Source organism: Pristiophorus japonicus, chromosome 9 (assembly GCF_044704955.1).
Source record: "Pristiophorus japonicus isolate sPriJap1 chromosome 9, sPriJap1.hap1, whole genome shotgun sequence".
NCBI lineage: Eukaryota > Metazoa > Chordata > Chondrichthyes > Pristiophoridae > Pristiophorus > Pristiophorus japonicus.
The window spans coordinates 145,417,404-145,430,267 of NC_091985.1; the positions used below are offsets into that span (position 1 = coordinate 145,417,404).

At 45.9% G+C, this 12,864-nt stretch overlaps 1 protein-coding gene across 2 annotated transcripts in view; it reads right to left on the reverse strand.

The window, feature by feature from the left end:
- The window catches only part of dtd1 (D-aminoacyl-tRNA deacylase 1), a 239,302-nt gene that overhangs the window by 29,397 nt on the left and 197,041 nt on the right, over positions 1-12,864 (reverse strand). For both annotated transcript variants that reach the window (XM_070888808.1, XM_070888807.1), the window contains one exon: positions 5,076-5,251. In XM_070888808.1, coding sequence (XP_070744909.1) covers positions 5,096-5,251 — 156 coding nt within the window. In that variant the 3' untranslated portion in view covers positions 5,076-5,095. The remainder of the gene's footprint in view (positions 1-5,075; positions 5,252-12,864) is intronic.

Here is a 12,864-nt window from a genome sequence, read left to right on the forward strand (position 1 = left end):
ACACAGAGATAGAGAGACAGAGAGATAGAGAGACAGAAAGATAGAGAGACACAGAGACAGAGAGACACAGAGACAGAGAGACGGAGTGACAGAGACAGAGAGAGTATGTGTGTGTGTGTGTGTGTGTGTGTGTGTGTGTGTGTATGTGCGTGCTGGCCCCGCTCCTGTTTGTTTTGCTGTGTAGTGTGGGCTCTGCTCCTGGGCCTGTTCTGAACACCGACCGGCTTTCTGTTTCGTGGCAGTATTGCCATTGCTGCTCTGTCTCTGTTCCCCCCCCAAAGTTTGCTAAAAAACTATTGCAAAGAAGATTTATTGGGATAATACCAGAACTAAGAGGTTATAACGATCAAGGAAGTTTGAACAAGCTGGAGTTCTTTTCTCGAGAAAGGAGATGGTCTTTAAGATTATGAAAGGGTTTGATAGGGTAGATGTAGAGATGTTGTTTCCACTTGTGGGGGAGACCAGAACTAGGGGCCATAAATATAAGATAGTCACGAATAAATTCAATAAGGAATTCAGGAAAAACTTATTTTCCCAGAGTGTGGAACTTGCTACCACAGGGAGTGGTTGAGGCGATTAGCATAGATGCATTTAAGGGGAAGCTGGATAATCACATGAGGGAGAAAGGAAGAGAAGGATATGTTCATGGGGAGAGATGAAGTTGGGTGGGCAGAGCATAAATGCCGGTATAGACCAGTTGGGCCGAGTGTCCTGTTTCTGTGCTGTACAATCCATATATGTAAATGGCCACTCCCGGTTTCTGGGCCATTCTGCTAGCCACTGCGGTTCTCTCGCTCACTTGCTTGTCGGCCTCACTGGTATTCCTGCACTGTGCACCCTTCAGTCGCTGCCCATCCCCCAGGTGGCACCCTGAGGGGAGAGTTGGTTATCGGTACCGCCTCTTCCCATCCCCACCAATCAGCTTCCGAACGGCTCCGATATTCACTTTCCCCCAGAACAGCCACAATCTTTATTTCATTAATTTTCCCCTCGTGAAGCTTCAGTTCTGTTGATAGGAACATAGGAACAGGAGTAGGCCGTTCAGGCCTTTGAGTTTGTTCCGTCATTCAATGAGATCATGGCTGATCTGTGACCAAATTCAATATACCCGCCTTTGTCCCATATCCAGTAATACCCTTGGTTAATAGAAATTTATCAATGCACGATTTTAAATTAACAATTGATATCGCATCAACTGCCATTTGAGGAAGAGATTTCCAAACTTCTACCATCCTTGGTGTGTAGGCGTTTCCTAACTTTAAGGCTATGTCCCCTAGACCTAGACTCCCCAACCAGCAGAAATAGCTTCTATCCACCCTATCAGTTCCCTTTAATAACTTGAAAACTTTGATCCAGTCACCCCTTAACCTTCTAAATTCCAGGGAATACAACCCTAATTTGTGTAATCTCTCCTCGTAACTTAACCCTTAAAGTCCGGGTATCATTCTGGTAAATCTAGTGGGTAAAATGATGGAATCAATTATTAAGGATGTCATAGCAGCGCATTTGGAAAGAGGTGACATGATAGGTCCAAGTCAGCATGGATTTGTGAAAGGGAAATCATGCTTGACAAATCTTCTGGAATTTTTTGAGGATGTTTCCAGTAGAGTGGACAAGGGAGAACCAGTTGACGTGGTGTATTTGGACTTTCAGAAGGCTTTCGACAAGGTCCCACACAAGAGATTAATGTGCAAAGTTAAAGCACATGGGATTGGGGGTAGTGTGCTGACGTGGATTGAGAACTGGTTGGCAGACAGGAAGCAAAAAGTAGGAGTAAATGGGTACTTTTCAGAATGGCAGGCAGTGACTAGTGGGGTACCGCAAGGTTCTGTGCTGGGGCCCCAGCTGTTTACACTGTACATTAATGATTTAGACGAGGGGATTAAATGTAGTATCTCCAAATTTGCGGATGACACTAAAGTTGGGTGGCAGTGTGAGCTGCGAGGAGGATGCTATGAGGTTGCAGAGTGACTTGGATAGGTTAGGTGAGTGGGCAAATGCATGGCAGATGAAGTATAATGTGGATAAATGTGAGGTTATCCACTTCGGTGGTAAAAACAGAGAGACAGACTATTATCTGAATGGTGACAGATTAGGAAAAGGGGAGGTGCAACGAGACCTGGGTGTCATGGTACATCAGTCATTGAAGGTTAGCATGCAGGTACAGCAGGCGGTTAAGAAAGCAAATGGCATGTTGGCCTTCATAGCGAGGGGATTTGAGTACAGGAGCAGGAAGGTGTTACTACAGTTATACAGGGCCTTGGTGAGGCCACACCTGGAGTACTGTGTACAGTTCTGGTCTCCTAACATGAGGAAGGACATTCTTGCTATTGAGAGAGTGCAGCGAAGGTTCACCAGACTGATTTCCGGGATGGCGGGACTGACATATCAAGAAAGACTGGATCAACTGGGCTTGTGTTCACTGGAGTTCAGAAGCATGAGAGGGGATCTCAGAGAAATGTTTAAAATTCTGATGGGTTTAGACAGGTTAGATGCAGGAAGAATGTTCCCAATGTTGGGGAAGTCCAGAACCAGGGTTCACAGTCTAAGGATAAGGGGTAAGCCATTTAGGACCGAGATGAGGAGAAACTTCTTCACCCAGAGAGTGGTGAACCTGTGGAATTCTCTACCACAGAAAGTTGTTGGGGCCAATTCACTAAATATATTCAAAAAGGAATTAGATGTAGTCCTTACTACTAGGGGGATCAAGGGGTATGGCGAGAAAGCAGGAAAGGGGTACTGAGGTGAATGATCAGCCATGAACTCATTGAATGGCGGTGCAGGCTCGAAGGGCCGAATGGCCTACTCCTGCACCTATTTTCTATGTTTCTATGTCCTTCCTCCAAGGCCAATAGATCCTTCCTAAGGTGTGGTGATGTAGCCTTGGTCTTTATGCTGATGAGAAAGGGCCCTTTCAATTCATTAACCCCTCATCCTTATTTAGTTAACATTGACAACTTTCTCCATAGTTTATTTTTATAATATTTAGCCCCACCATTAACCCAGGTTTAGCTCTAGTTTGTGGTTTGGACTAAGTTCGCTGATCTGAGTCGGGGTTGGTGATAGAGTCACCAGAGCCAGCCTCAGTGCTGCCCGGTTACGGAGGGGAAAGTTAGGTTGGGGTCCCGGTTACGATCACTGACTCTGGCTGGAAGTGCCTGGGTGTCAGCTGAGAACAGGATGTAGCTCTATTATAATGCCACTTGCTATGTGTTAATGCTGGTGTGCAACGGCCACCACACGTTAAAAAAATCCACGCACAGGCATCTTCCACCCTCCAAGATGTAGTTCGGGATCTGGAATATTAGGTCCTTCATTGAAACACCTGTGAACTCATCCCTTTCTGGCGTGGAAGCAAGTCATCCTCGCTTCGAGGGACTGCCTATGATGATGATTAATGCTTGGGGGTCACCAGACACCAGAGGGCGCCGTGGTCGGAGGTCATCGGGCTGTACGCATGTGGCATGTGTGCTTGGTCACCTGTATATAAGCTGGGTGTCTTTGTCACGCTGGCACTCTTGGGCTGGAATAAAGATGGATCAGGTTGCACCTGAGTGAGTTTACAGTAACCAGACTCTTGAGTCATTACATCACCCGCAGTGAAAAAACCTGTCAACACTGATATGAATAATAGCCACTTGGACAACAGTGACCGTGGACCCAGCAAGCAATCAACACTTTCAGTTGAAGAGATGAGGGTAGCAAATTGGTGAGAGAAAAATAAAAGTAAGTTTCTCACTTTGCACCTTTTCACTGAGCTAAATGACTGGGAAATGACTGCCTGAAAACCTGGACCGATCAGGGAAAAATACAAGTTATTTTTTTTTTACCCATGGTACTTAAAAGAAAATTCTCCTCTTCCCGATCTCTTTCTCAATTGGGCGCTGCTGGTGCCACGAGCCTGCCACACATTGTTCCCAGGGTAGGATGAACTAGGCCGTGTGCTTCTGCACTGCTGGCATTTCATTAACAGGCAGTGCGAGGTGGGCATTCAAGATGGCAGAGCTGCTTTAACCGCCTGATGGAAGGCGGCGGCACCTCCACACATGGCAGTGACATCCAGCTGGCCGGGTGTGAACCCAGGAAACTCCCCCCCCCCCCACCACAAACCAACAGCAGAGTTGAAAGAGCGGCTGGTCCAAGGGATTGGGAGGAGAGTGTAGAATCATAGAATCATAGAAGTTTACAGCACCGGAAGGAGGCCATTTCGGACCATCGTGTCCGTGCCAGCCAACAAGAGGCTATCCAGCCGAATCCCACTTTCCGGCTCTAGGTCCGTATCCCTGCAGGTTACGGCACTTCAAGTGCACATCCAAGTACTTTTTAAATATGGTGAGGGTTTCTGCCTCTACCACTCTTTCAGGCAGTGAGTTCCAGACTCTCTCAACCCTCTGCATGAAGAAATTTCCCCTCAAATCCCCTCTAAACGTTCTACCGATGATTTCAATTGGTGTTTGCTCTGTCCCAGGACCTGAACCATTTGATGCGCAGGGCCTGCTTTAAGAGTTGGCTCATCTGTTGCCAGAAGATAAAGACAGCCCCCTTCGTGTCTGTGCACCTGGTTTATCCTTCGTCATGAATGCTAAGTCGGGCCTGCGATAGAGTTCACACAGGCCTATTCTTGCTTGCCTTACCTTCTCCGGTTTTGATATACCAAGCCGGGTGGCTTGGTACTTAAGTACCCCTGCTTACAATGTGGGTATTTTTGGGTCCCAATTCAGAAAGCAGCTGCCTGATTTTTCTCACCCACAAATCCGTCTGCAAACTACAACAGGTCACTTTCAGGACAGCTTTGCGGAGTGGTCGCTGGGGCTTTGATGAAATGCTGCTCATTTCAATTACCCTTCTCAGCAGCCATTATTAAAGGGACCCGCCAGTTTGTTGTATGTGGAGCAGTAGAGATCCAGCCATAACATCCTGACAAGCGAGCTGGATAACCGAGACTCGCCGCTCCCATTGCAGTTCAAAGTCTACGTTCAGTAGTATGTTGGGCATAAAGTTTGCAGAATGAGCGCAGTGTTAAATACAGCATGGATTTAAACTAGGAGTTACACAATGAAAGAGCAGATACATACCAGTGTTCGACATTGAAGATTTAGGGCTCTCTTTCTGATGAAACATCCCCATCTGCACCACTGCTAGCACTGGGGTCATCTTTGCTGCGTGAGGCACTTTTCTCCTTGCTGTATTCTGATGGTACTTTAGTTCTTGTCTTTTCCTTTCTTTGCTGCTGTTTTTCCAGTTTTGTAAACTGAAAGCACATAAGAGAGAAGTTATATTCAATTAGCGCAAAATGACAGATTGTCAGCTCTTCAATATATGCAGTAAATGCAGGTACCAGGAAGTCTTTTCTAATGGTCACTCTTCAATGTGTCAGGAGCTGGGGATTCTCCTGGAGCTCAAATGTGAAAGGTCAGGCCTGTGGTTGCCATGGTGAATTCTATTCAGCCCATTCTAAGAGAAAGTAGGAATGTGAAGTCACCATTCAAGCCAACCAGCTCACTGTGTCATCCATCTCTTGTTTCAGTCCTGACTGGATTATTGTTCATTCTCTCCCACCTCATCACAATCTTCGGCAGCACCTCCCAAACCAGCGACCTCTATCACCTACAAGGTCAAGGGCAGCGGGTGCTTGGGAGCACTATCACCTCCAAGTTCCGCTCCAAGTTACACACCACCCTGACTTGGAAATATATCGCCGTCCCTTCATCGTCGCTGGGTCAAAATCCTGGAACTCCCTCCCCAACAGCACTGTGGGAGCACCTTCACCACACGGACTGCAGCGGTTCAAGATGCCCATATCCCAAGAATGATTGGTTTTTAAATCCCTTTACTCATTTCTCAGTCGGGAATTATCCCAATTCCCTTCTCAGTGGTTCAACAGCTTCATTATTTATTGCACTAGATAGCAATCTATTCCATATCAATTAATCATAAAGTTAAATTTAGTTTTCTGATATTGGATGAAATACTTCTCTAAATCGGATCATTGATTCAATTTTAAAAAAAAATGTAAATCATCTTTTTTTGAGAATAACTTTAGCTTCTACCTTTGCCCCGGGCACATATTTCGGTGCAGCAGGGCATCTAATGGCGTCTCTCGTTAGTTAGGCTTGCCCCTGCACCCCTGAGCTCGAAACATTTTGCCCACAAAGTTGCTGAAAGTGCGAGGTGATAACGGCCTGGCGAGGTAAACAGGGCCTCTGGGACCTGAGTGAACAGGGTATGTCCTTAACCAATCAGATTAAGGATTGAGAAATAAATAGTGCAAGGACGGAGAAAGAGAGTCAATTAACGAGGTGATTGCAATGTCCAATCAGGTACAGAAAGAGAAATAACGAGAGGGAAAGAAAGATTGGAATGAGAGAGAGAGAGAGAGAGAGAGAGAAAGAAGAAAGGGACAGAAAGGAAAAGTGAAAAAAAAGTAAAGTTTGACTTTTTTTTAAATCTCCTAAAACAATTCACAACCTGAAGGAATGAGACTCCACACTTATAACACTTAATTTTCGGTGCCAGAGAGATTACTTGGCAGTCATTAACACTTAACACATCATTAAACGGGTTTAGTTCGTATCTACTGTGGAAATCCAGCAACCTCATGACATTCGATGCATGCCAATGGTAAGGCAGACAGTAGAGTGGCGAAACTCACTCAGCAACTTTTGGATATCTGCATTTAACCGCGCATCTGCGCCTCGCCTGAAGTTGCTGTACTATTTGGGCATAAATAACAGCAAGCGCCATGAGTCTCACCGTTATTTGGACAGCAAAATCCGGCTCAAAGTCTCTGGGCTTTTTTCTGCCCTCGCCAAACACAGCAGGTCAATGACTGAGACATCTGTTCTCCAGAGTTGGGACTGGTCACAGCCTGTAGTTATAGTTATCCCACCCAAGATGTGGGGGGAAATGTCCCAGAAGGAATCAAAGCGGAAGCAGCATCAGTCAGTTAGGGAGTGTCTTGTTGTAGATCTAATGTGTGCAGGTTTCCATCTGTGGATCTCCAATAATCTACATGGTCACAATCAGTATGGTGGAAAGATTTCCACTTCTAGGTTCAGGGGATGCCCATGAACTGCTCCAGTTGTGCTTTCGGCGTTCATGGTGCCGTTTTATGCCTTCTGGGCAAATTGCAACCTTCACTAATTAATCTATTAGCATTACTTGGCCAATCCACTGCTAAATATATGATGATGAAACCACCTCAGTGTTCTCGACAAGGCCAACATCCCAGCATCGAAGCACTGACCACACTCGACCAGCTCTGCTGGGCGGGCCACATTGTCCGCATGCCCGACACAAGACTCCCAAAGCAAGCGCTCTATTTGGAACTCCTACATGGCAAGCGAGCCCCAGGCGGGCAGAGGAAATGTTTCAGGGACACCCTCAAAGCTTCCTTGATAAAGTGCAACATCCCCACCGACACCTGGGAATCCCTGGCCCAAGACCGCCCAAAGTGGAGGAAGAACATCCGGGAGGGAGCTGAGCACCTCGAGTCTCGTCGCCGAGAGCATGCGGAAAACAAGCGCAGGCAGCGGAAGGAGTGTGCAGCAAACCAGACTCCCCACCCTTTCCTCCAACCACTGTCCGTCCCACCTGTGAGAGAGACTGTAATTCCTGAATTGGACTGTACAGTCACCTGAGAACTCACTTTTAGAGTGGAAGCAAGTCTTTCTTGATTTCGAGGGACTGCCTATGATGATGATGATGATGATGATGATGAAACCATGGAATTTTAAAAGGAGTGCAGTACCCTGGAAGTGCATGTAGAAATATCTTTAAAAGTGACAGAACAAGTTGAGAAGGCTGTTGAAAACTGTGTATGGGATCCTTGGCTTTAATAATAGAGGAATAGAGTTAAAAAAAAGCAAGTAAGTTATGCAAAAACTTTATAAAACACTGGTGTGGCCTCAGCTGGACTATTGTGTTCAATGCTACATACCACACTTTAGGGAGGCTGTCAAGGCCTTAGAGAGGGTACAGAGGAGTTTGACTGGAATGGTACAGGGATGAAGTACTTCAGTTACGTGGGGAGACTGGAGAAGCTGGGGTTGTTCTCCTGAGAGCAGAGAAGGTTAAGAAGAGATTTGATAGAGGTGTTCAAAATCATGAAGGGTTTAGATAGAGTAAATAAGGAGAAAATGTTTCTAGTGGCAGAAGGCGTGACAACCAGGAGGACACAGGTTTAAGGTGACTGGCAAAAGAACCAGAGGCGACATGAGGAAACATTTTTTTTATATAGCACGTTGTGATCCGGAATGTACTGCCTGAAAAAGCGGTAGAAGCAGATTCAAGAGCAACTTTCAAAAGAGAATTGAATAAACATTTGAAGGGAAAGAATTTGGATTGCGTCAGGGAAGAGCAGGGGAGTAATTGGATGGCAGGGGTTAGGGTTAGGCACTGGGACGATGGGCCGAATGGCTTCCCTTCTGTGCTGCATTTTATTATTCCTGGCGGAAGTGTAAAATTATGCAGCCATTTTTTTTTAAACTTACAGAAGCGAGCAGATAGTCAGTTTTAGCACTGGGTATACACATGCATTTCAGCAACTATGCAACAAAAAAAAATCACAGCCTTGCCACTGAAAACACCAGAGGAAATCACAAGGCGTGAGGAGTGTGTCCAGGAATTACTACTGTCGTCAATCTACAAAGCCTGGGGCTTTATTAGTGCTCAAGTAATTGCATTTGATCTGTTGTGGCAGAAGAAATGGTTCACAAAATTCAGCAAAAGCAATCTAACTCTGAGTCACTTGTTGACACCGTGTTTATGGGGTCATTGTATGATCTGTGGGCACTGCATGGACTGTTAATCTACCCTACGGATATGATTTACATAACTGATTTGACAGAAAACATTACTTTTCTCACTTGGTCTTTCAGCCATTAATTCCACATGTGTGCACTTGTCAGATTATTCATCTTCTCTAAATATGCATATATATATATATAAAATAAAATTATACTTGGAGAGACTAGAGAAAATGGGGTTGTTCTCCTTCGAGCAGTAAAGGTTAAGGGGAGATTTAATAGAGGTGTTGAAAATCATGTGAGGTTTTGATAGAATAAATAAGGAGAATCTCTTTGCAGTGGCAGAAGGGCCGGTAACCAGAGGACACAGATTTAAGGGGCTCAAATTTGACCCACCCCTTTTTTCGGCGCACTTACCGGAGATGCCCCGCTTTTCTCCGTTGATAAGTGCACCGAAAAAAATCGCTCCCCACTTTGGCCGCTGTCCGGCCTCTCCTCGGTCTTCGTACACTGTGGCCAGTCGGGTCGGGGGCGGAGCCAGCATTCTGCACTGAAAACAATGCCGGGACTTCTGCACATGCGCAGTGGAGTGTCCGCGCATGTGCAGTAGCTCCTCGCCGCCAGCCTCTCTGTGTGTGTGCTGCAGCCGCTGTGTGTGGGACCTGATGCCCGCCTCTATCCCTGACCGAGTGGCCTCCCAGTGCGATCGACCTCAGGTTTGAAAACACTGTAGCTATTTTTGAACTTTCTTAATAGCGTTATTTTCCTGGACTTTTGGATATTTTGAAAAAAATTATGTAAATATGTTTTGTCTCTTGTGAATAGTGGTGACCATTTGTCAAGCCTATTCACCTGGTGCTATTGTGAATGACGAACATAAGTGACGGAGGAACACCGAGAGAATATCTTATTTATTGAAGTAGACTTTAATTAAATAATATGAGCTCAATTTTGGCCCAGTATAATCATTGCAAACAAATAGTTATTTAAATTAGTTGTGAGATTAGGGCAATTTAATTGAACTATCTTTTATTTTTTAGTTTAAGCTTCCATGAATGCTTCTGTTGTATAGTAAATTAACTTTGCGAAGTTTGCCATATAATGTTCTGTATAGCTGTTTGATCCTATTCACATTCTTTAGTCAAGTCATTACGTTCTGCTGGCCTTCGATGTACCTAACTGCGCTGATTTCTTAATTCTCCGCAAGGGTTTTCTGAAGTGGCCACATACGCTGGCCTAAGTAGATTTGGAGTAACTATTAGCTGGCCAAAGTGACCTAAATGGCCAAAACTGGCGTTGGTGGCTGGTAATGCCCCCTTTTGAGAAAAACTAAATTAAACTAAAAAAATCGTAACTAACTCACTTACACTGGCGCAAATTGAATGTGCAAAATGGGGATTTTTAAGATACTCCAGAAAAATCAAGTTGCTCCAAAAAAAACAGCAACTTCTAGCCAATTTTGAGCCTAAGGTAACTGGCAAAAGACCCAGAGATTACACGAGGAGAACTTTATTTTACGCGGCAAGTTGAGATTGACCAGAAATGCACTGCCTGAAAAGGTGTTGGAAACAGATTCAATAGTAACTTTCACAAGGGTATTGGATAAATATTTGAAGGGGAAAAGTTTGCAGGGCTGAGGGTAAAGGGTGTGGGAATGGGACTAATTGGGCAGCTCTTTCAAAGAGTTGGCACAGGCACAGGCCAAATGGCCTCCTTCTGTGCTGTATAATTCTGTGACTCTATAATTCTGTGACTCTATATAAATCAAAGTGCTCTTCTGATTTTGTTATTCCAATAGAAGAGTATTCCCGGCTGCAGATGAAAGAGGACCTTTGGAACATCTTCGACCTGCTTTCACAAAAATAAATCCTCTGCTGAATCCGTCACCACGGCAACACAAATAACTTCTGCTGGGACAAACAGGACACCCAGAGTTCAGCTGTACACACTGAAATTGTTGGCTTGACATTGCAAATCGCCTTTATCCCTACCTTGCATATGAAACAAATGAAACTAGCATTCACTACAATAGGCAGCAATCAATCATCATCATCATAGGCAGTCCCTCGCAATCGAGGAAGACTTGCTTCCACTCCCAAAGTGAGTTCTTTGGTGGCTGAACAGTCCAATACGACAGCCACAGACCCTGTCACAGGTGGGACAGACATTCGTTGAGGGAAGGGGTGGGTGGGGCTGATTTGCCGCGCACTCCTTCCGCTGTCTGCGCTTGACCTCTTCACGCTCTTTGCGTTGAGACTCGAGGTGCTCAGCGCCCTCCCAGATGCACTTTCTCCACCTCGGGCGGTCTTTGGCCAGGGACTCCCAGGTGTCAGTAGGGATGTTGCACTTTACCAGGGAGGCTTTGAGGGTATCCTTGTAACGCTTCCGCTGCCCACCTTTGGCTCGTTTACCATGAAGGAGCTCCGCATAAAGCATTTGTTTAGGGAGTCTCGTATCTGGCATGCGTACTATGTGGCCTGCCCAGCGAAGCTGATCGAGTGTGGTCAGTGCTTCATGTTAGCCTGGACGAGGACACTGATGATGGTGCGCCTGTCCTCCCAGGGGATTTGTAGGATCTTGCGGAGACATCGTTAGTGATATATCTCCAGCAACTTGAGATGCCTTCTATACATCATCCATGCCTCAGATCCATATATGAGGGTGGGTATTACTACAGCCCTGTAGACCATGAGCTTGGTGGTAGATTTGAGGGCCTGGTCTTCAAACATTCTCCACACAAAGTTAACAGTGCTTGTAAAATAATGCAGAAAATTGCCAGGCAAATTTTTAAATTGTAAATCAAAACACTTACTATCGAGCTTTGCCAACTTTACCAGAGCAGCCTGAACACTTGAGGAGTTTCAAAAGTGCAAAAAATAGGAACAGGAGTCGGCCATTCGGCCCCTCGACACTGATACCCATTCAATTAGATCACGGCTGATCTGTATCTCAACTGCTTTTGATCCATATCCCTTAATACCCTTAACCTAACAAAGATCGGTCGATCACAGTCCTGTAAGATTCAGCGGACTCCCAGAATCCACAGCTTTTTGGGGGAGAGTTTTTCAGATTTCCACTACACTGTGTGTGGAAAAAGTGCTCCCCGATTTCACTCCTGAACAGCCGAGCACTCATTTTAAGGTTATGCCCCCTTGTTCCAGATTCCCCCACCAGAGGAAATAGTTTCTCTGTTTCTGTCCGTTCAAATCCCTTTATCATTTTAAACACCTTGATCAGATCACCCCTTAATCTTCCAAACTCAAGGGAATATAAGTCAAATCTGTGTAACCCTCTAAGTCCCTGTGTCATTCTGGTGAATCTGCGCTGCACCTACTCCAGGTCAAATATATCCTCCTTGAGGTGTCCAAAACTGAAGGTAGTGTTCTAAAGAGGTGAACAGCATGCCCTCTCTCTGGTAACGAGGCATAATTCAAGACTTCAATACAGACAAGAAGGAAGTGCTCAATCAGCTGAAATGATTTAAAGTGAATTAATCCTCAAGGATAGATGGTATTAATCCCAGTGTTTTGAGAGAGAAGAGCTAGCCTATTTGCAAGGCAGTGACAATCATTGTGTCAATGGCCACTGGAGTCAGTGGACACGAGAGAGATGCTGGTAGATTGGAAGCAGGCTAATGTAATGGCCATACTCTAAACAAAGTGATTATCTGCACAAACATTTTCGTGTCTTTCTGCGCCTGCGCGCTATCAGCCCCGCCCCCTTTTGCACGCACGCATCCCGCCTGCGCATGTGCGCTGGCATCGAGGTACTGCCACGCACGCACAGTACCCCACAGTGCAGTGTGGCATGGGCCTATGCTTTGTGCAGCTCCGTGGATCAGGGCCCTGGAGAAGCTCGGATCGAAAGGGGAGAGGAGACAGGGAGCGAGAGGGAGGGTCGGAGAGAGGGAGAGAAGTGGTGGGGAGATGGAGAGAAAGAGAAGGGGAGACAAGAGATCGAAGGGAGAGAAAGAGATAGGGGAGATTGGAGGGAGAGAAAGAGACGGGGGAAGAGAGGGGGAGATCGGAGGGAGAAAGAGAGATGGGGAATCGGGGGGAGAGAGAGAGAGAGAGAGGGGGGGACTGGGGGAGGAAGATGGGGAGAGAGAGAGAAACTG